This window comes from Eubalaena glacialis, chromosome 12, assembly GCF_028564815.1.
Source record: "Eubalaena glacialis isolate mEubGla1 chromosome 12, mEubGla1.1.hap2.+ XY, whole genome shotgun sequence".
NCBI classification, from domain to species: Eukaryota; Metazoa; Chordata; class Mammalia; order Artiodactyla; family Balaenidae; genus Eubalaena; species Eubalaena glacialis.
In genome coordinates this window covers 50835511-50860522 of record NC_083727.1, presented here as the reverse complement: position 1 = coordinate 50860522, position 25012 = coordinate 50835511, and the positions used below count along the sequence as shown (strand labels likewise).

The 25012-nt window shown below is 37.9% G+C and overlaps 1 protein-coding gene and 1 non-coding gene across 2 annotated transcripts in view; both read right to left on the bottom strand.

Moving 5' to 3' along the window:
* AK9 (adenylate kinase 9) overlaps positions 1-25012 on the bottom strand; it is a 114650-nt gene that overhangs the window by 10739 nt on the left and 78899 nt on the right. Inside the window, 8 exon segments of the mRNA XM_061207210.1 lie at positions 1146-1347; positions 3445-3658; positions 6561-6779; positions 7138-7341; positions 13053-13121; positions 19067-19286; positions 22627-22751; positions 23986-24246. Coding sequence (XP_061063193.1) covers positions 1146-1347; positions 3445-3658; positions 6561-6779; positions 7138-7341; positions 13053-13121; positions 19067-19286; positions 22627-22751; positions 23986-24246 — 1514 coding nt within the window.
* On the bottom strand, positions 22976-23049 carry TRNAW-CCA (transfer RNA tryptophan (anticodon CCA)). The gene has a single exon. It is a non-coding gene; the product is annotated as a tRNA-Trp (tRNA).

The window sequence follows — 25012 nt, the reverse complement described above, 5'->3', positions numbered from 1 at the left end:
TCGGGCTCAGTAGTTGTGGCTCAAGGGCTCTCGAGCACAGGCTCAGTAGTTGTGGCACACGGGCTTAGTTGCTGCGCGGCATGTGGGATCTTCCTGGACCAGGGCTTGAACCCGTGTCCCCTGCATTGGCAGGTGGATTCTTAACCACTGCGCCACCAGGGAAGCCCGCCATTGTTGGTTTTTAATGGAGAGTAGCTCAACTCCTTTGTCCTGTGAAGGATCACTTGAGAGGCCCTCAGGATTAGGGAAATTCAGGGTGACTGGGCAGTCACTGTCCTGGTATTAAGGTGAAATAAAACCTTTGTGACTTAACCGACATTGCCCTCACTAAGATCCCTCGTATGCAAAGCTGAATGCCAGGAAGGAGGTAACACAATTTGCTTAAGTCCCAGGGCCTTCTCTGGGGAAAAAACTTGACACTCCAGAATCTGCTCCCTGATAACTGAAATTAGAACTGTCAAGGACTTGATTAAGGACCAGTGGTAGGGAAGGGCCAGGAGGCTCCTAATATAAAACAGCCTTGAGTAAATCAGCAAGATTTTAAGTCAATGACCTGGGCTCAAGAGCAGGGTCTTAGGTTTTATCGGCTTTTACTACTGGCTGGGACCACTGGCTGTGCCAGGGAAGCCGTGGTGGAGCGGAGGAGTGTAAACTGAAGACCATTCAAGCACAGGGCTCTCCTGTCCAAATGCAGCATCAAGGGAGGGGCGCTGCTTCCTGTGCAGAGAGCTGGGCCAGGGAGAGACCATCTCCACGGGACCAGTACCACCTGGGGGGACAGGGGAGGGCCACGCCTCCATCACCCCATGGGGCAGTGAGGAGTTCTGCTGGGCTGTGGAAGTCGCACAGGCCTCCCTTATGGATTGGGTAAACCTGGAGACTCCTGGACAGCTCAGGGGTTGCTGCAGGGAGGGAAGTGGCCTGTTGGCTCTTCTGGCATGTTGAGTGTTCAAGCCGAGTTTTAGCTTGACAGAAGATTAAAACATGTAACCATATAGGTGCCCAGAGTTTGAAAAGCACATCACACACACTTTACAAGAGCTTTAAACCCTGTTTACGATTAAGTGTTTTACATTCCAGTGAGTAATTTCTTCAAAGATGTGACTCCATCCCACTCCCTCTCCACCTTCACGGCCCCCACTTACCCTGCAGTATTACATATACTTCCCATCAGAGATAATTCTAAGGCCTGAACAGCCAGTTCATCAGGTGCTGTCATTCCTTTATGAAGATGCCAATTTAGCATAAGTGCCAGCTCTGTGTCTGGTTGGTGGTTTAATACATAACGCAGAGCATCTCCTATTGACAAACGCTTTAAGCCATAGTCACTTGAAATTTTTTTGGCAACTGAAAAACATTAAAACTTTAAACTTATTCCGTTTCACAAATTCATCAGTTAATCTTAGTTTCAGATTCTGGTTAATTGACATCAACAGCAAGCTAATCTTCACATTCCTCAAAGAAATTTCAAAAATTAAAATTGCTACATTTTATTGAATTAATACTGTTCCAAGGTTGATCATTATTAGTACTTCAGGTATGTGGCTGATGGGTCTGGTTAATGAGCCAACTCCGTGAGGTTTTTCTATAACCAAACCATTTAAGTGTTTTTTTTCCTTCTGCACGAGGTAGCAAAATTTTTGAGAGCTTTATAAGGCATCCTATGTGTACTATTAATATTTGGTATTATGTCCAAAATAACAATTCAGTGCTCCTTGTGTCACTGGATTAAACCATTTCCCTATCTATCCATTTATGGACTCCAGGCTGCAATCAGTATAGCTTACCCTATACAGTTAGGTGGCAGTTAATCCTTAGGAAGTAATTTTTTTAAATTATAATGGCATATCTGACATTTTAATAGTAATTTACAGCTTATGAGGTAATATTTCTTCTGTGAGTTTTTTTGATATTTTCAACTATTCCATCAAGTGTGTAGAGTGGGTATTGAAGTTCCAATTTTATAGGTAAGAGAACTACAGCCCACTGAAGTGGAATAATTTGTCCAAGGGCACATAGATGTTGCCATTTGTTGAAAGAGGACTCAGGCTTGGCCTCTGCTTCTGCTAAGTGAGACCACAGATAATAGCTTCCAGTTACTGTTAAATGTGGGTGTGCTCTGACAGGGTCTACAGACCCTGCTTCATCACGGTCTGGAGACAGCAGTGTGTAGAGGACACGAGACTCATCTGGTCCCACAGGGAATACAGGTTAACTGACCACAATTAGGGCCACCCGGGAGGGACTCCCCTGTGAGGGCCGCAGAAGGCTTCATCTCAGCTTTGCCACAAACGCGAGAGTCACACCTATTATTCTTAAGCTATGAAAACAATTAAGCGTTTACAATTTGACATTTTGTTTAAAGATTAACCTCTATTTCAACAAAAATCGAGGAATCAGATTGTCTAATCTACATTTTACTTTTTGCTGTGGTTGTAGGATCTTGAATGTCAATGTACAGCTTTCTTTGGGAAATATCATTATCTTTGTGAACTTTTAGAACACAACTATTAAAGACTCTTCATCATGTTAAGACGTTTAAATGGGGAAAACACACTTTTCATCTGAAGAGCTAAAATACAAAACTCCCTTTTATTATTTCTGGTGAAAATTAATCTTTGACCTCATCTCGCCCCTTCATTCTCTATGCTGTCAGTCATTAAGTCCTGTCATTTCCCTTTTAAATATCTCTGGTATCTGCCCTTTCCCATTTTATTATCATCACGACCAACCACTGTTCATGTGGTTATCATGTCACATGTCATCTTGAAATACCACACTCACCTATTGTTGGACTATTTGCCTTAAAGAAAAAAAAGTCTCAAGATATAAAAAATTCAAACATTATAGTTTACCAAATGCCTTTTTCAGTAATGATTAAGATAATGGATTTTCACTCTTTAACTTATTAATACAGTAGATTATATTTATAAAATTTTACATATAATTTTTATGCTAATAAAATCTTAATATAACTGTTATTTGACTATATTTATAAATAATATTCGTTTGTAATTTCTTTTTTTGTATTATCTTTGTTAGGTTTTGATATCAGGGTCATGCTAATTTAAAAATGAATTTATATTTTTTATACCTTTTTAATTGTATGGACTATATTCTTTACTTTAAAAAAAACTGAAAATAAATTGGTCAGTTTACTTTCTTTTCCCTTGCTCTGGAAAAGCTTATAAAAACACAGGAAGTATCTCTTGAATTTTTAATTCTTTGAAAGTTTGACATAATTCTCCTCCAAAACCATTTGATTCTCGGCTGTTTTGGAGTGGGGCTATATTTTTGAATGCCTTCTCCTCAATGGTTATTGGCCTATTTAGGTGGTCTGTCTCTTTTTGAGTCAGTTTTGATAGTTAGCTTCCTGGAAAAGTGGTCCTGGTCTTCAGGTGATTTTTTTATGCTTAAGGATAGTAAAGGCAAACACACCCTTACCTGTAGTTTTCCCAGATTTTGGAGGCCCCAGAAGTGCAATCCTAATGGGCATAGTAGGCTTAGGTTTGGGTTGGCGGATATATTTGATTGGGTTCTTCATAAATTTTTCTTTAGTTTCCTTACTAGATAAAAAATAAATATACTGACGATGGACTACAGGATGAAGTAGATTCTCTGAATTTTCAACTGGCTTGATTGTCTCTCCTTCACTTAGCTGCAATATATGCACAACTGAATTAATAAGTTAGCTTTATTTTAAACAGCATTTCCCCCAAATACACTTGAAAAAACAAATTTGTAAAATCTTTCTTATAGAACAAGAAAACTAATTATAATCAAATACTGATATTAAAAAACTGTAAAAAGAATGAATTATTTTATACTCATATGGAATAAATGTAGTTTTTCTTAAATGTTTCAGTTTCTGACAATTATAGTTATTCTACTTCCTTTATAATGTGTTTAGCATATACTGAATGTTTCTGCCAAGGAGTGTAAAGGTGTTTGGATATATTCATGGGCCAATTTATCTTCACAGACAGGTCCATTCCTAAGGTGGCGTAATGTACGGAAATGTGTCCTCCCAAAATCATGGTTTGAAGCCCTAACCCTCAAAGTTACTGTATTTGGAGACAGGGGCTTTAAGGAGGTAACTAAGGTTCAATGAGGTTATAAGAATGGGGCTCTAATCTGAGGACTGGTGTCCTTATAAGAAGAGAAAAGAGACACCAGGAGTGCATGAGCACAGAGGAAAATCATTGAGGACACAGTGAGAAGTGGCCATCTACAAGCCAGGAAGAGAGGCCTCACCAGAAAAACCATCCCTGCTGGCACCTTAATCTTGGACTTCCAGCCTCCAGAACAGTGAGAAAATACATTTCTGCTGTTTAAGCTACCCAGTCTGTGGTATTCCATTATGGCAGCATGAGTAGACTAATACAGGTGGGGTCCTGGGTTATATATGGGAGTGTACTGGTAGGACAAATCCCACTAGCTTCTCTTCTACATTTTTATACAGACGAAATCCCACTCACACAAACATCAAGAGCAGCCACAAAAGGGAAGAATACACCTAAAAGGCAGCCTAAGGTGTCGGTATGGAATGGAGAGGGAGGACTGGTCCCACATCTTTGCATTGGTGATGATGACGACTGGGTAATTAAATGGATATCTTTTTTATATCATCAGATGGCCAAGCATCAGTCATCCCTGGACTTGACAGAGTAGGTGGGAAACAGTCTGGTAATATTGCTCCTCCCCCAGAACTACACCAGGATAGTTGTCACAGGTCAATGGTGTTGTCAGCATCATCATTCTTGGGCTGAAGTGATGTTCACGGCTGGGAGTAAATGTTAGGGATAAGAAGAGACCCAGGGATGGGGTGGGAATGTCTGCTCTATTTCTTATACTTGGTAATAAAAGACAAGCTGAACGTTTAATGATTCCATTTCAGATTCACAAATTAAGTGTGAATTCTTACAATAGTTTCTGCTATTGCCCAAAATATCTAGCATGTATCTTTCTTCTCCATAGGTCAGAATACCCAAGGTGTCATCAAATCAGAAACATCAAGTGGTCAGGCACCCAGAAAGATTCCCAATAGCCCTGAAAAAATGATTTATATGCTTAAACCCTTCCTATGACCATGCACTCATTTCTCCACAAGGCATCTTTATACAATCCTAATTATGTTTGGACATGGGTCCTTAAATAGGGTTCTGGCTTTGACTGCTTCTTCCCCTCTCTTGCCCATCTCAAAGAGAAGGTTAGGGTGTAACTATTTTTCAAAAGCTTTCTAGGTGATCCTAATACATGCTTAACTTTATCTGATTCTCTATGGAGGGAACTGTCATAATGTTTCTATATTTCAGCATGATATTGGAAAAGGTTTCTCTTGACATCCTTACAGTTAAGGTAAAGAAGATATCACAATTAAGTAGAATTGAAACTGATTGTATCAACATCAACCAAGAAGGAGGTTTCAAGTAATATGCACATGGCTCCATTTTGGATCCCTTCCTCCAAAATACTTTTTATCAGTGACCAATACATGTTAATAACAACAACAACTTATATTAATTGAGCATTCACAAAAAAACAAGCACTGTTGCAAGCACTTTACAATAATTAACTGATTTAGTAATTGTAACAATATCGTGAGGTAGGGACTATTCTTATTGCCATTGTGCAAATGGGAATGGCTCAGAGTGGTGAAGTAATTTGTTCAAGGTCACTCAGCTAGTAAGTGGTGGTTTTGAACTCAGGCAGTCTGGCTCGAGAGGCCATGGTCTTCTCCACTGTGCTACTTCACTGATGGAAATAAGAAGGTACACTGGTCGAGAGGGCAGGTCACCTTTACGTGACATTCTTTTATTGTCTTTATAGCACTTAATACAACCTGACAAGAACCTATTTGTTTACTTATTTATTGCCTATCCTCCCTCTCCAACCCAACTAGAATATAAGGCCCATGACAAAGGAACCTTGTCTGTTTTATTCACTGCTCTATTCTCAGGGACTGACACAGTGGCTGGCATGTTCTTGATTAAGATTTGTTGAAAACCATCCCACATTTGAAGTTACTGAATTCCAATTACATTAAATGTTTGTCCACACTGCATAAAAATACGGTGCTTAGAAATAAGTTTGTGACGAACATTAAAGGCACATTTTGTATGGTATCTCACACTTTCCAGAGAACTTTATATTCTTGCATTTGATCACATTGGCCTGATGGCAGTATCCTCCCATCTTAAAGGTGAGGAAACGGAATCAAAGAGTTTAAAGGACTTGCCTAAAATTAGATAGCAAATTGTGTCAGAGCTCAGCTCGCTAGATGTCTAGTTTGAAAATATTTCTACTACCATCTTCTGCTACAGAGTTAAAACCAAGTTGGAACTGGATGATCTCTACAGAAATAGACGAAAGAAATAAACCCTTCAACTACTTTCCTACTTCAGAAAGGCGAAACAACCACACATATTTTTATAGCTAGTTAAGAATACTATACAATGCTTACAATTTTTTCAACTTATCCACTGTCTTCTTAGACATACTTAAAAAAAAAAAGAAATAAGAGAAAGAACATGGCTTTCAGATGCATTTGCTGACATTACCTTTACAGGGTCCCAGTAGCCAAACGAGCTTATATACTTGTAGGTAAAGCTGAGCATTTTCTGGGCAAGGCGGGATGATATTGGATAACATTTCTCAAAAATGCTTGCACGATTCTCCACCAGCGGTTTCAGTTTCATATTCAATATGTATTGTACAATGTGGGTTTTCCGAGCTCCATTAATGAGAATTACTGGTATCAAAAACTTCTCAAATTCTTCCTAATGAAAAAAAATCATAAAACCAAATATTTTTAGTGGGAAGGAGGCTGGCAGTATTTAGTTACAGCACATGGACGTTGCTAGTAACTGATTACTTCAGTCTAGAGAACAAATATTTTTCAGCTTCCAAGTAACTGCATGTTGGCAGCTAAAACTTTGACCCTATGTGGCTTCCATGTTGCCCTTGATTTATTAACTAGTTTTTATAATTGTAAATGGTGCTGACGAAAGGGACCTAACCCCTAAAAATATACATTTCTTTTGAAATGTTAAAAAGAAACCAAGGCATAAACCAAATCGCTTTTGTTTCATTCTCAAACGTTATTTTTTGAATTATGAAAAATGAAAAAGTAATAACCTGTATTATTTGTAAATTATTCATATCTGTTTCAAATTTTTCTCCCAGTTCACCTCTCAGGCGTTTGAGCGCATCAATTTCCTGCTCTTCATCTTCCTCACTCATCACTTCCTCATCTTTTGGAAATTCATCAAGGATGTTGTCAATATCATCTTCCTCATCTTCAGGTTCTTCCTCGCTCATGTCTTCATCTTTTCTAACAGTCTAAGGAAGAAAATATTCCCTTTTACTATACATAAAATATGGAACAAATGACACTGCTAACTAATCATCTGGGATATTTTGGAATAAGTGGATATTGGTTAGTATGGCATGCAACGTTCATCAACTGATATAGTAAAATTTCAAATATCTGGCACCCAAGAAATTTAATGCCTTCAAGACTCTAACACCACAGTGATCCCATAAATAAATACCTAGACAAGATATTAACTGCTAATATTTAATGCTATAGTTGTCAGAACATTACATGTTTTTCATGGTCTTCAGTAACAATATTTAATGCAACTCAAAGAGTATATAAAACACTCCCTAGCTGTGTTAGCTTGGACAAAACCAGTTTCCTCATCTGTAAAATAGGAATAAGGAAAGTACCTCCCTCACATGGTTGTTGGCAGTGCTAAAATAAGTTAATACATGCAAAGCCCTCAGAAAACTGTCTGGTACATGGTAAGCATGCAAATGATAGCTGTTATTCCTATTATTATGCTGTTATAGTTATTATTGTCATTTTGTATAAAGCACTGTTCTAATAGAATAGTACACGCCCCTGAGGAGGCTGCAGCTTATCTGACGAAACCAGAATAACACATAAATGATTATTGAAGACCACGACAGGATACTGATACTAAGTGGTGTTGTATAGGCTCGAAGTGCTACAGTTCAGTTTGCATAACACTGAACCCTGTCCTACTGATCCTCCTGCACTGCCTCTATGCACGTCGCCCTGAAGTATCCCTTGTCCCAGATGGAGCACTGCCTTCCAGTCGGAAACCTGGGACTCATCTTGACTCCTCGCTCTCCATTATTGCACATCCAGTTTCTAAGAACAGGAATCCTAAATAATACTTAAGACCCTCTCCTCCTTTCTAGTCCTGCTCTACTGTTTGCCCTGTCATTACCTCTTGCCTGCACACTTCTGATTAGCTCGCTATTTCCTGATCTTTCTAACTGATTAGACCCTGGTTCCTTTAAAGGCGCCTGGAGCTGGGATTTGGACTTGCAGGTGCCGGGAGGAAGATGAGAGGACAAAGGGCCCTTCCCTGTTCTGTGCCCAGGCTCCTCTTTCCCCCGAAGGAGTTTGGCATTGGAACTATGTTTCTCAGTTCTTATTCTTTTTTATTTGAATTTTGAAGCCATTTGGTTCTCTTACTACTTTTTCCTTTTTCTTATATTTTGACAATTTTTTAGTTTGAGATTTGATTTGCTAACGATCATTGGAGGTATGGTGGGATGAGTCCACACTACGAGCTGCAGACATCTTAGTTTCAGATGAACTTTTGCTCACCTCTCCAGCTCTATTTAATAGCTCTTCCAACTTGTTTGTTATTTTGAAAAATTTATATAAGTTTAACAAGAAACTTTCAATTAATTTAAATGATATATTGTAGTTTCCATGAACTTTTTTTTGCTCTCTGGTTTTTCATACCATCCTGTTTTTGTTTTATGGATACAAGTTCTTGAATTATTTAAGGCAAATTGGAATTTTTTAAATGTTTAATATATTTCCTGTATTGTCTATTTGTTTTAGAGTCAAGTATTCTGTTTGTTCATCTTGGTTCTTCTTTGTATTGATAATTTCAAATATATGGCTATCCTTGGTTGTCCATTCATTTTTACAAATGAAGGACTAAACTGATTAATTCAGAGCAACTGTAAGCTCTGGGTTTGTGAGCAGGACAGGTTGTATCATGCTTCCATTTAAGATGTGAGGATGAGAAGAGGCAGGCAGGCTGGATCTTGTCCCAGATGATGAAGAGCACCAACCAACATTCTGTGGCACCTCGCATTTTCTAGACAGATTATTTAATTACTTTAGAAATTATTTACTTTTTTCTTCATGGGGACAAATGTCACTGTTACATGAGGAGCTGGTGGGATCAAACTTAAATAATTTTTCTGCAATTTACCCTCTTGGACCTTCTAGATAATCAAATTATGTGCAAATATTAAATTTTGTTCTTACTTTTCAATATGTATGCTGTTTCTTTTTCTGATCACGTTGCTGTGGCTAGTTCCTTTAAATTTTTTAAAAGGTTAATAGCCTAAAAATCTTCATAGGAGACCATCTGAGAGACCCACAGGTTAATTCTTTTTAGGGAAAAAGGTTTTATTTTTCTGTAAATGGCATTTTGGTCCTCTGGAACAGCGCTGCTTTGTTCCTTATGTCTAGTATCTTTCAGTCCTTATGTTAGGAGATACATGTTCTAAAATTCATGGTCTCAGAGATCTGCCTCCAGTATGAAGGAATAAGTTCATTTAGCCTCTAGCAGATTAATAACCATAAGCCATGGACAACACACACACAAATACACACACATTTTTTTCTCTCTCTCTTGCTCCAGAGGGCTTCTGAAGAGTGAACAAAGGCAGATTTTGTAGCGTAGTCAAAATTTGGAGGGAGCGATTGGCTTAGGGTTAGTTCTCTTATTTTGTGCATTTGCTCGGAGGGCAGCCTCCATTAGAGTGGTGGTGGCAGAGGGGGACTAAAACTCTAATAGAAAGCTCTGTCTTTTGTCACCTACAAATTGGCACTTGCCCTCTACCTCTACAAGGATTAAATTATGAGCTGCTGCAGCTGCTGACCTTCAACAGCCCCGGAAAGAAGTTCAGGATGGATCAGAAATGAGGCACTCTGTGCTCTAGAAAAAACTGGCAGAACAGGTCTTCAGATAGTTAGATATTTTCAGGAGATGATTTTATGAGCCCAATTCTTGCATCTCCTTGTATCTAGAAAAGTGATAAAATCCTTCACGGCTATTCCTGGCATTCTCCTGCATGTGGCTACGTTACACTTGGTAAAAGGGACCCAGGCACCAGAGAAAGAGCTAGTGTACAGGACGAGGGCAAAGATTCTGGAGCTAGGGGTAAGAGTAGACGCAAGGCCTCCAAGGAATTGGGAGATATGCATTGTAAATCTGTATGAAGCCACTGGTTTATAGAATATTCTTCAGTCACATTTGGAGACTAAAATTCCACATGATGGCGACATTTTCCTATAAAATTAATGGAAGTAGTCACCTTGAGACTTTGAAGTGATTTCTAATGTTAAAAGTGTTTTATTTGTTGCTAAAAAGTCAGACAGTAAAGGCAATAATGTTAAGGCTGAGAAGACAAACCTGGGAAGGGCTTTATCTGCATATGGTTCCCTAACTGCTTGGGAAAAAGGTGAGTCAAGAAGGTGCATATTTCTGTACAGAGAGGCAAGTGATGAGAAGACCCCTGGTTCTGTGCATGAAAACAAGCTCCAAGGTCTATGTGGAGTCAGGATGGATTCAACTCAGGTTGTCACATTAACTGATTATAACAATTGCACTAAGTGATCCTTGAGATGCTGTACTGTGTTTGGGCTTTCCTTGTCTGAGGCAGTAGCAGTAAATATAAAATTCCCATCAAAAAAGTTTAAAAAAATACACAGTTTTAATCTCAGAAAATCTCATTAAAAATCTCAGGAACGCTCATAAAAAATCTCAGGAATTGTCTTCCAAAAGTCAGTTTGTATAAATTAATTGTGGGAGATACATAGCCAATTTTTATAAAAGATTAAGTCTCAGAAGAGCTAACTTACAAAATCTTATTTTGTCTATAAGACAGAATATTTCATCTGAGTTGCTTGGCTGTAGCATTTGGGTCAGCTAGGTCAATTGGGGACTAGCTCCTCTCTAAACAAAACGAAATCCATGATCTTCAAGGTTTATCTTTTCAAAAAATCAGCAGATGGAAAAGAGGAGCTGTATTGAACATCCTGCACAGTATGTGACTCTGAGCATCTACAGGCTCTGCCTCATTCCGTTCTTTATCTCGAGGTAATCTATATTTTAGCTCCAGCACAACTTCACAGGCTCTCTGTCTAGACCTTATTCCCAAGCTCCCAGCCTATCTCCCTGTAGCATGAGCTGAAGTGTGAAAAGCACAAATGAAAATCCACAAGAAGCATATTTTAATGTAGTATTATTATATTTTGTATTAGATTATTTAAACATCTTATTTAAACATCTTGGTTTTCTTTCTTTTAAAAATGTTCGTTATTCTGATTATAAAAGTAATAAAAGTTCATTGCAAACAGTTATAGAATACCAAAAAGTGTAAAGAAAATAAAAATGATATATAATCTCAGAACTTATACATAAACTCTATATTTCCATCAAGACTTCTATGCATCTTTTTGATGCTCAACATCACTAATTATTAGAGAAATGCAAATCAGAACTACAATGAGGTATCACTTCACACGGGTCAGAATGGCCATTTTCAAAAAGTCTACAAACAATAAATACTGGAGAGGGTGTGGAGAAAAGGGAACCCTCCTACACTGTTGGTGGGAGTGTAAACTGATTCAACCACTATGTAGGACAGTATGGCGTTTCCTTAAAAACACTAAAAATAGAGCTACCTTATAATCCAGCAATCCCACTCCAGGGCATATTTCTGGAGAAAAGATACATGAAAAGATACATGCACCCCAATGTTCACTGCAGCACTATTTACAATAGTCAAGACATGAAAGCAACCTAAATGTCCATCAACAGATGAATGGATAAAGAAGATGTGATACACATATATTAAATAGAATATTACTCAGCCATAAAAAGGAATGAAATTGAGTTATCTGTAGTGAGGTGGATAGACCTAGAGTCTCTCATACAGAGTGAAGTAAGTCAGAAAGAGAAAAACAAATACCGTATGCTAACACATACATATGGAATCTTAAAAAAAAAAAAAAAGGTTCTGAAGAACCTAGTGGCAGGACAGGAATAAAGATGCACACGTAGAGAATGGACTTGAGGACACGGGGAGGGGGAAGGGTAAGCTGAGACGAAGTGAGAGAGTGGCACTGACATATATACACTACCAATTGTAAAATAGATAGTTAGTGGGAAGCAGCCACATAGCACAGGGAGATCAGCTCAGTGCTTTGTGACCACCTAGAGGGGTGGGATAGGGAGGGTGGGAGGGAGATGCAAGAGGGATGGGATATGGGGATATATGTATACGTATAGCTGATTCACTTTGTTATACAGCAGCAACTAACTCAACAACGTAAAGCAATTGTACTCCAATAAAGACGTTTAAAAAAAAAAAGGAAAAAAGAGAATAGCAGAAAAACAAAAACAACAAAAAACAAAAAAGGAACGAAATTGGGTCATTTGTAGAGACGTGGATGGACCTAGAGATTATCATACTAAGTGAAGTAAATCAGGCAGCGAAAGACAAATATCATATGATATCACTTATATGTGGAATCTAACAAAAAATACAAATGAACTTCTTTACAAAACAGACACAGACTCACAGATTTAGAAAACAAACTTATGGTTACCAAAGGAGAAAGGTGCAGGGGAGGGATAAATTAGGAGGTTGGGATTAACAGATACACTACTATATATAAAATAGATAATCAACAAGGACCTACTGTATAGCACAGGGAACTCTACTCAATACTCTGCAATAACCTATATGGGAAAAGAATCTGAAAAAGAATAGATATATGTATATGTATAACAATCACTTTGCTGTACACCTGAAACTAATATAACATTGTAAATCAACTATACTCCAACGTAAAATAAAAATTAAAAAAAGACTGCTATGCATCTTTTTATTCTACATTGCTGAGATTTTATATATGTGTAAAATATATATGTTTTAAATATGTGTGTCCTTTTTTTTTGAAGTAAGCAATTTTATTTACTTACCTCCCCTCCTTTCCTTTTTTGCTCTCTCTCTATTATAAGTTCAGCCCTTCTTTTAGAAATCATGTCATCCTGTTAAAGAAAGAGACATTAAAAAATATTAATGGATAATAATAAAATTACTTTTTAAAAAAAATTTATTTAATTTATTTAGTTTTGGCTGCGTTGGGTCTTCGTTGCTGCATGCAGGCTTTCTCTAGTTGCGGCGAGCTACTCTTTGTTGCAGTGCACGGGCTTCTCATTGCGGTGGCTTCTCCTGTTGCAGACCATGGTCTCTAGGTGCACCGGCTCAGTAGTTGTGGCGCACGGGCTTAGTTGCTCTGTCGCATGTGGGATCTTCCTGGACCAGGGCTCAAACCCGTGTCCCCTGCATTGGCTGGCAGATTCCCAACCACTGCGCCACCAGGGAAGCCCTAAAATTCCTTTCTATATATTAATTTTTTTTTCCCCAAAGGGGAATAATATTTGGGCAGAAGGATACTTTCCAGAAAAGCATGTGATAGTGGTAATTATGTCACTTACATCTTTGGACCTCTGGACCTCTTGATCAGCTACTTCCCTCCAGAGGGATAAATGGTACTTGGGATCAGTCACTTTTTCTATAAACTTTAGAATTCCTTTTCAAAATGTATTACTTATTTGTTTCCTTTGGTGGAGAGGTGGATTTGGTACATGGAGAAACAGGGAAATACTTGGAGGTTATTTGTTGAAAATGTTTGATAATCTTTCATCATATTATTAAGATGTAATTGCCTAAAGAATCCATGTGAGAAAAGCACATGTACTTTGGATGCATTCACACATATGGTGTATAGGTAGTCCTCCAGTCTAATGCAATGAATGGGTCCTTTGATATGACCTTAAGGTTTGCATGAAAACTAACCAGCACCCCTCGGGTTTGGGGGCTCATTGGCTCAGGACTCTTGAAACTGGAGTCCCCTAAAATACTGGGAGATCAGAGAAGTGCCTTAAAGACATGCCCTGGGGGCTCCGGTCTAGGCTAGCAGGATTGTGCTCCTTTTATCTGACAATTACTGAGTATACATTTCAGATAATTTATGTTTTGTTGACATTCAAGAAATATTTGTAGATAGAATTCTAAAGCTGAATGGAATCAAATTAATATAGTTCATGACCCCCAGAGAGATTCTGTAGCTTTTCAGAGGGTAAGAGTTATAAAAACTCTTATTATTTCCTTCTTTAAAACCAGAGTTTTACCACAGGTGATTTAACTGTAGAGTTATGAAAATACAGTCTCCTTTGTGTTTTCATAACATATAAGGAAACCATTGTATATACCAAAAAGAAATGCAAAGTATGTATAATAAAGCACACACATATTATGAGTCTGTTTTTCCTCTGATCCTTTCACTCAAATAAGTAGTGGTCAGTGAAGTTTAACTAATTATTGCATGTCTGCCAGATGCCATCACTGTTCTGAGCACTGCACATGTATATTCTTTCATTTTCTGCTCAAAATATACTGCAAGGCGGACAGCATTATCCCACTTTATAGCTGAGTTAATAAAGTCAGAAGGTTTAATTCACATAGTATAACACAGCTAGTGTGAGGATGGTGTAAGAAACTCCCAGATAAGGGTATGAAAAAGCACATTGTATGATGGAGCTGTAAGGAGGGTTTGTATTTGTTCCAACTGAGAAATAAAGTTAGAAAGAGGGTTTGGAACAGGATTGGGAGGGCTTTAAATGCCAGACTGAGGAGTTCAGATCTTAACAGAGTGACTTGATCAAAACAGAGTTTTAGGAAGATCAGGTGGCCCGAAGGATGGCCTGGAGGGCCCAGATATGAAGTCTGGTAGGACAATTAGGAGGTCATCATAGGAGTGCTGGGTGTGAGTTGAAAAGAATCTGAACCAGGGCGGAGTTGTGGGTATGAGAAGAAAGGAGCAAATCTGCTCTTTCCTGTTCCATATCCCTAAAATCCTCAGGGCATGTGATGTCTAGGCTGGGGCTTGATTGCTTTAGAGCTGCTCTGTCCAGTATGGCAGCTACAAGTCACTTGCAGCTCTATTAAAATTAAATAAAATTAAACATTTGATTTCTCAGCCTCACCAACTAAATACATTTCAACTGCTTAATAGCCACATGTGTGGCTAGTGGCTGCTGTATTGGACAGTGAAGATACAGAACATTTCCGTCAGCACAGAGAGTTCTCTGAGAACACTGGTCTAGAGGCGCCAGATCCCACAAGGAGGTAACATGCAACTGTGCTTTGGTATGCCCTCTTCTTTCTTTTCCATTCTCATGTTTATAGAGCCTCTTGCCTGGCAGACACTTTGGCCCATTTTCTTCAGAGATCAGCAGCAGAAAAGGGAAGGATGTCATGCAGAATGGTGTGAAGCTTGGTGTCTTGCCACACCTCTCTCCTGACTTCCACAGTTCTTGGATGGCTGAGAGATTGGCTTTGATTGTGTGGGACAGGGATGGCCTGGGACATGTAATCTTAGTGTGGTGGAGCAAAGGGATGGATGGCAATGTCCTTAGAGGGATTTCCTCTGGCAAGATGAAAAGAAGAAAAGAACTTGACAACTGTGTCTGAGCAGTGACAGAGGAACTTCATGGTTTTAACACTTTGTTTATAATTTAATAAGTATCGAGTTGTGATAATGTATTCAGTAATTTAAGTCACAGTATCTCAAAATTGGAATTAACTGATTAGCTCTCTGACACTAAGGAGAGCTTTCTTCCATACTCTCCCTGCCAAATGTCCACTCAGTCTATGCTTATCTATTGACAAGTAGCTCACTGCCTTCAGTCTTTGTTCTTTTTGGAAAGTCTTACTAATAATGAAACACATCTCCCTGTACCTTCCTCCTACCAATGGTGCTTCTTTCCCCTGTGGCCACATGGAACAACGACATACTCTCCTCAGTATCAAAGACCGTCACATAATTTAACACTGTTCTCATGTCCCATCTTGGTCTTCCTAGTTCCAGATTTGAAAGCCTTATTCTTTCTACTCAACCCAGATCTATAAATGCGTCCTTTTAAGACATGTCATACATATGGAATGAATCATAGAGTATGTAGTATTTTCTTTGTCTGGCTTCATTTACTCAGTATAATGATTTTGGTAGTCATCCATATTGTAGGGGGTATCAATAGTTCATTCATTAAAAATACTGAATACTACTCCATTATATGAATATACTATTTATTTATTATTTTTCCAGCTTTATAAAATTGTAAGATATTTAAAGTATATGTCGTGAAGATTTGATACGTATACATTGTGAAGGGACTTCTCCCATTTAGTTAATTAACACATCCGTCACCTCACATATTTATCTTGTGTGTGTGACAACATTTAAGTTCTACTCTCTTGCCAAATTGCAATTATACAGTAGTACAGTATTACCAACTATAGTCATCATGTCATACATTAGCTCCTTAGGTCTTATTCATCTTATAGCTGAACTTTTGTACCATTTTATCAACTTCTCCCCATTTCCCACACCTCCCAGCCCATGACAACCACTTTTCTACTCTCTTTCTATGAGTTTGATTTGTTTTTAGATTCCACATACAAGTGATACCATGCAGTATTTGTCTTTCTCTGCCTGGCTTATTTAACTTAGCATAATGCCCTCAAGGTCCATCCATGTTGTTGCAAATGTCAGGATTTCCTTCTTTCCCATGGCTGAACAACATTCCATTGTGTGTGTGTGTGTGTGTGTGTGTGTGTACATACACACACCACATCTTCTTTATCCATTTATCTGGTGGCAGACCAGGTTGTTTCCACACCTTGGCTATTGTGAATAATGCTGCTATGAACATGGGAGGAGAGATAGCTCTTTGAGATAATGACTTTGTTTCCTTTGGATATATATATCCAGAAGTGGGATTCCTGGATCATATGGTAATTCTATTTTTTAATTACTTGTGGAAGCTCCATACTGATTTCCATAGTGGCTGTACTAGTTGACATTCCTACCAACAGTGCACATGCGCTCCTTTTTCTCCACATCCTCACCAGCATTTATCTCGTCTTTTCGATTTTAGATACCCTAACAGGTGTGAGAGGTGATATCTCATTGTGGTTTTGATTTGCATTTATCTGATGATTAGTGATGTTGAGCACCTTTTCATGTACCTGTTGGTCATTTGTATGCCTTCTTTGGAAGAATATCTATTCAGCTCATCTGCCCATTTTAAAAAATTGGATTTTTTTTTTGATACTGGGTTGTATGAGTTCTTTATATATTTTGGATTTTAATCCCTTATCAGATATATGATTTACAAATACTTTTTCCCATTCCCTAGACTGCCTTTTTATCTTGTTGATGGTTTCTTTTGCTGGGCAGAAAATTTTTTAGTTTGATGTAGTCCCGCTTATTTATTTTTGCTTTTGGTGTCAAATCAAAAAAAAAAAATCATTGCCAAGATTGATGTCAAGGAACTTATCCCCTTTTCTTATAGGAGTTTTAGGGTTTCAGGGCTTGTGTTTCAAGTCTTTGATCCATTTTGAGTAGATTTTTGTGTATGGTGTAAGATAGGTGTTCAGTTTTATTCTTCTGCAGGAGGCTATACAGCTTTCCTAACACCATTTATTGAAGAAACTATCTTTTCCCCATTGTACATCCTTGGCTAGTTTGTCATAAATTAACTGACAATATATGCATGGGATTATTTCTGTGCTTTCTATTCTGTTAAACTGATTTATGTGTCTACAGTCTGCTATTGTACTGAATTTTTCAGTTCGATTATTGTATTGTTCAGCTCTGTGACTTCTGTTTGGTACTTTCTTATATTTTCTATCTCTTGAAAATTTCACTTGGTTTATGCATTGTTCTCCTGATGTTGGTGAGCATCCTTATGACCATTAGTTTAAACTCTTTATCAGATAAATCACTTATCTTTGTTTCAGTAAGGTGTGTTTCTGGCATTTTATCTTGTTTCTCCGTTTGGAACATGTTCCTCTGTTTTTTCATTTTCTTTGACTCTATGTGTTGGTCTCTGCCCATTAGATAAAATAGCCACCTCTCCCTGTCTTGACAGAGTGGTCTTGTGTGGAAGATGAACACAGCTCAGGCTGGCCCCAGCTCTTGGCCATCTCTTAAGCCTTTGCACTTGTTTAAGCCACTTTCTTTGTTTTTAGAGGCTCCCAGTAGTTGAGGGTGTGCCATGACCTATCAGTGCCCCAAATGGGAGGATCACAGTCAGCATAGGCTGACTGGAAGCTAGACACTCAAGCAGCAGCTGTTTTGATGTAGGTGATGTGGGTATTTTCTCATTTGCCCAATGTGTAGGAGTCACTCAGCTAATTTCTGGATTTCTTTCAGAGTGGATTGAGTTCAGGAGGCTCCTATGTTGCCACCTTGGGCTGGAAGCCAAGGGACCCTATCTGGATATTTACCACATTTTGTTTATCCATTCATCAGTTGATGGACATGGAGCTGTTTCTACTTTTTGGCTGTTGTGAATAATGCTGTGTGAACTTCCACATACAAATTTTTACATGGACATGTTTTCATTTCTGTTAGATAGGTTCCTAGGAGTGAAATTGCTAGGTTCTCCATGACACTTTTGAACATTTTATGGAAACTTCTCAGACTACAGTTTAAGAAAAGATGTTGTAAGCTAATACCTGGATTTGTTGTACTGCAGGCTAAAATGGCCTTGATGGATGGTGTCACCATTCCAGGAGCTAGTGAAAAAGTCAATGAAAATTTTAATTCTTTGTGTTTCAAGGTCTGCTCCACTTGCTGCCTCTTCAACTGTGCTCCCGTGTCTGGTATACGGATACTTTGGTGCTACCACTATCTTTAATTTTACTTGCCTTGGAGTGAGAAACATTAACATGTAGATAATCATAAAGCCCTCAAATAATTCTTAACTCTTTAATTATAAATTGTCTTAATATTTGATGAAAATGTTTTCATACTGAATGTGGTATTAAAATCAGAAAACTACATTTTTGTAAAGACCACTTTATAAATTGGATAAATGCTGAACACATTTACTCTCATGCTTTTTTTTTAACAGATACATACCTTGATTTTTGCCTTCATTTCTTTGATGAGTTTTTTCCTTTCTAATTTCTTCTTTTGTTTCACTTTCCACTTTCCAATTTGGGTAGGAAGGAGGCGATCAGAAACATCTTGATAATCAACTTGTATAAAAACAGCAGCATCTGGGAAAAATCCATGTTCCCCCAGAAACTGGACCTCGTCAGGATATCGCGGGAAACCATCTAATACAAAACCTGTGGAACTAGGTGGAAATTTCATAACTTACTTCATTGGCTTAAAATATTATATTATAAATATTGATTTAAAAATGAAAAAGTACTGATAACTCTCAACTTTACATAAGACACCCAATGAATAAACAGTTTCCTATAGTACCTTTTATTTTTTTAATATTTCTACATGCTGTTTCTTCTCCCAAATGTACTGAGTTGGATTAAAATGATAATATTTTATACTTATATTTATAGTATAAAAGTACTGTCAATCAGTTTATAGACAATTACTATTAATTAGAAGCCTACTAAAAGTTGTGAGACGATCACAGGGAAAGAGAAAATAAGTTCTCTGCTTGGGACGAGTGACCAGCCTAATGAATGTGTCACCGTTTACATAAAGAGTTTACTTGGCTGCCCTCTACCCCTTTATTGAGAATCTTTACCTTTTAGTCATTTTTCTTCTAATGATGTTTCTTTTCATGGGAAAGTTCATAACCCTCTTCCCTGGCTCCCTTTGTAACCAGCGACAATTATTAATGTTTTCTTGGCTCATGTGTAAGATGATCGTATTCAGACAGGATCATCAAACTTGCTCAAGTATGATGAAACTTTAAGGATCATGAAAATAACTTGGAATGTTAATACATTTTCATTAGGGAGTATTTATAAAAACAATCAGGCTTGGAGAACCTGGCTTGGTTTAGTTGAGAGATTTAATATTGGTCCCTTTTTGAATGAAAGTTTATCTTGTTTATCTAAAATTTGGTTTAACTATTTATATTTAAATATACGTTTTCTTCTTCAAAGGAATAGGACTTTCATGAACATTTGACAGTTTCAGCTCTTAACTGTCATTTAGAAACGTTGTTTTCTTTCTAATTAAGTGGGCAAATTTACATATATTGGCCATAAGATATGTGTTGTTTTCTTTAGAGGTGCCTTCAGCAAAGTCTCTTCTGTTCTAGCTGTTACTTCTTTGTCAATGACATCTAAATCTTTTACCTCTACACCCAACCTCTCTTCTGAGTTTTGATTTAGAATTTTCAACAAGCTGCCTAGTTTCTCCATCTGAGTGCCCTTCAGGAATTATATATGCATCATACTGTCAAAAAATCATGCTCACTGTTACCCTTCCACACAGCTCTTCCTCTGACTCACTAGTATCCAGGTGCCAAACTTCAGAGACATCCTTCAACTCCCTCTTGCTTCTCACATACAAAATCTAAGTAATGTAACTAATGTAATTAGTTACATTAGATCTCTAGGACAGATGCCTTTTTAAAACATGTTTTTTCCTGATTATAAAAGCAATAAATCTCACTATAGAAAAATCAGAAATAAAGTCATGAAAAAAGGGCAAAATTATCTGCAACCTCATATCCAAGAGGTTACTGACATTTTGTTTTGTTTCTTTCTAGTCGGTTCTTCATTTGTTCAACTTTCTATCATATTATAAATAACTTCGTATCCTCTTTTTTAACTCAATATTGTATAATAAAATTTCTTATGCTATTACAAAGTCTTCATTGTAATAAGTTTTAATGTAGTGCTAATGTTCAGCTATTTTATTTAGGCTATTACAATTTCACTTTTTACATTTCTTCAATCCATACGCTTTTTCTTTTTTTTTTTTTTTAAATGTATGATGTGAGGTCAGGAGCTAAGTTAATGAAGAACAACCCATGACTATGTTGCTGCCAGCAACATGCCTAAGTTTACTACGACTATTGATCTAATTTAGGGAACAAGAAATTAAAATTAAAGTGACTAATAATCCCACTTACTTGGTTAGGCCAGGGACCAAGTGAAAGAGAGTGACCAGAGGAGGACTGGGACCTGCCAGTTATTTGAATTCTCTATGATATAGTTTCCTTATCTCCAGAATGAGAAAATAAAAGTTTCTGTCCCAGAGGGCAGTTGTAAGGATTAAGGAAATTAATATGAATAAAATATAGGAGAACATTATCTGGCACACAGTAAGTTCCATATAAGTGTTTGCTATTATCAGTACTGTAAGTATCATTTCACTTTCTTCTGGTGGATACCGAGGTAAGAGATTCTGGTTAGGAAATCGAGGTGAAGCCTCTGGTGGCCTGGAATTTTTAGTTTGTCCTGTTTGGCGTCAGGCTTGTTCCTGGCTGTTGGTAAAGGGATGAGACTATGGACAGCTATTTAGCAGTGTGAACAACCATTGCAACAAAAACAAAGAGCGTTGCTCATCAACCAGTTATACGGGGGTTAAGTCACAACCCACTGCAGTCACCTACGGACAGCGTACCCTGAAAAGAATTCAGGATGAAAAAACAGGATGAGGCACTCTGTCCTTTGGATAAACAGGTCCCTAGATAGTTAAATGCATATCTCAGGAAGAATTTCAATGACCCCAGATTCTTGCATTTTCCCATACATAGAAAAGCACTAAAATCATTAACTTGGGATATCTGTTCTTCGTTATTAGCAGCAATCTTTTACCAAGATGTATGCTTAACTACATGTATTTCCTAGCCAAGAAATTCATATATGTGTACTGGCTCCTCCCCTACCTCTTTGGAACAGGTCTTCAGAGCTATCTCCCAGGCTATAGTCCTCAGTAAGACCCTGAATAAAATTTAAACTCACAACCCTCAGGTTGTGCGTTTTTCTTTAAGTTGACAGTGGAATTAACTAATTGTTAAAAGACTACAAGGCAAAGAGTCTGGTACGTCATGAGTGTACACAGGTTGAGAATATGGATCCTTAATCACAACTACACATTATAATCCCCGGGGGAACTCCAGTGCCCAGGTCCCAACCTCACACCTCTAAAGATTTTGATTCAATTATTTTGGGGTGGGGTCTCTGGCATCAGTATTTTTAAAATAATCCTCTAGATGTTTTTTTTTCATTAATTAATTAATTAATTAACTTTTGGCTGCATTGGGTCTTCGTTGCTGCACATGGGCTTTCTCTAGTTGCAGTGAGCGGTGGCTATTCTTTGTTGTGGTGCATGGGCTTCTCATTGCGGTGGCTTCTCTTGTTGTGGAGCACGGGCTCTAAGCGTGCAGGCTTCAGTAGCTGTGGTTTGCGGCCTCTAGAGCGCAGGCTCAATAGTTGTGGCGCACGGGCTTAGTTGCTCCGCGGCTGTGGGATCTTCCTGGACCAGGGCTCCAACCCGTGTCCCCTGCATTGGCAGGCGGATTCTTAACTACTGCGCCACCAGGGAAGTCCCTAAATAACTCCCTAGATGTTTTTAATGTGTGGAATCACTAGTTTACATGAGAGTAAAGGAGAAAATTCTTAAATTTATGTTGGATTACATTTTTAACTTTTAAGAATAAATCAAATAAAAGTCAATAAATGTATAAAAGCCTATATAAATTAAGATACCGTATCGGTTCCTTAAACCACCACTCAGAGAGAATTGCTTCAAGGATTTCGGGAGGCAATGGCTCATTTTCTGTTAGATTTAATCTGATTGCTTCTTCTTCTTCTGTAAGTTGTACTTCCTGAGGCTACAAACAAAAATCAGAAAACAAAACAAAAATTTAAAACTGTATATTAATAAATAATACTATGTTACATAGTTGATTAGGTTAAGACCTGTTTTTCTTAGGTCAGTTTTTTCAAAACTATTTATGTATTTATTTATTTTGGCTGCGCTGGGTCTTAGTTGCAGTACACAGGATCTTCGTTGCAGCATGCGGACTCTTAGTTGCAGCATGCATGCAGGATCTAGTTCCCTGACCAGGGATCGAACCTGGGCCCCCCTGCACTGGGAGCACGGTGTCTTACCCACTGGACCATCAGGGAAGTCCCTCAGGTCATTTTTTATACTGTTGCTCATAAACATTTAAAAATCTGAGCTCTTTACTTTAAACCAATATTTAATATGGTTTTAAATATTAAATGATATTTACTATTGCTAAGAGGAGTTACTAGCAATTAGCATGACTGATTTTCATACATGGTCTCAGGATATCTGTCTCATCATTTTTACTAAAACCTTGTTCAATCTATATCACACACCTATAAAGCTTAACTGATTTTTGTCATCTATCTTATAATTATTCAACCTAGATCCTGATTAAAGGATGGGCCAGGCAGGCAGTCATCTGGAATATAATCTGTACCTGCGTCCATTTATAGGAGATCATTTGAGAAGAAAAGGGTCCAGCTATATCAGAAATGGTTTAAAAGTGAGTTAGAATTAAGAACTTTCTCTTTATACCTCCAGATAGAAAACACCTAAGAGATATATACAAACTTTCTTATGAGGCATCATTAGAAATTAATATTTTGAGATCTCCACTGGCACTGGGACAGATTTTTTATGACGTTGAATAGAAAATGGAGAACACAATAATGGAAAACCTTACAGTCTAGGTCAGACATATCAAATAGCATAGTCCCAAATAAATGCTATATAACACTCTTGTCAGGAAAAGCTTTTCAGTTTTTTATTGGAGTCATGTAAAACTCAGTATTTTACATTCTAGATGAGCAGTAAGATCTGTATTTAACATATGGGGAGGATGACTCTTAAATGATTTTTATGGGCTATTTTTTTCTTCTTAGAAACTTTATAGAGTTTGTTTCTTTTTTTTTAACATCTTTATTGGAGTATAATTGCTTTACAATGGTGTGTTAGTTTCTGCTGTATAACAAAGTGAATCAGCTTATATTCTTCTCCCCCAAAGTAACACCAGTAAGCACAGTTATCTGCAAGGAGAGTATTAATATTCCTACCAGCTTCTTTATATTTTCTTCCTCAATTGTAACATTGGCCTGAATTGCAAGCTCTTCAAGTTCTTGTTTTGCAAATTGTTCATCCTCAGAATCGTCCTCAAATTCAGGTCCAACTTTCTTCTCAGTTTTAAGCATTAGTCTTTCTTGAAGAAATTCTTCAAACTGAATATGAAAAATGCCCAATTTTTCTGCCAACTGTCTTCCACATACAGTTTTGCCAGAGCCATGGGGGCCCAGAAGGCATATTCTTAATGGAGGAGCCTGCCACAGGGGGTGGGTCAGGGGGTTGTAGGATAGAAGGATAGTGAAGAAAAGGAAGCTTTGAGAATTTAGAAAACATAAGGCTTATTATTAACTGCCCTCCCTAAGACTGAATTATCACTTCACAAACTCAAGGATGTTTCAGCATTAGGATACCAATTAACACGATTCATTGCATAAACCATGGTCCTCAGGGATCATCAACAACCATAGAGCATCTTGATATCAAGTGCCAAAAGGCATTTAATAAAATTAAATTAATTTTGTTTCTTTAAAAAAGTTTTAATTAAGGAAGAATGGAAAGGCACTTTCTTAGCACGATAAAAACAACAACAAAACCTCTCTACCAGACAAAAAGCCCACTGATACTGGAACACTAGGGGTCCCTTCATTAACTCCTGTAATCTCTGTATTGGAGATAGGGAAGCCCCAAAACCAGAGAACCCACAGAGATCCAGATGTACGGATTGTCCATTGATGCTCAAATTGTCAAGAACAACGGTGAGAGTTGGGATGGAGGAGCAGGTAAATCTTTTGTGTGTGGGGAAATGACTATGATACTGGTAGGCGACAGCAAGGAGGAGTGGGAGATGGTGATATATCTGGATGGAATAAGCCTCAAAGGGGCTGGCAGTAACGGATTTCGAGCAGCAGAGGGAAGCAAGGAGCACAGTCTCATCACCTTCTGTCCTTGTGAAGGAACAGTTCAGAGAAGAGTTGAAAGGTGCAAGTGTACCAGAGAAATACAGGAGAAAGAGGAGTCAGG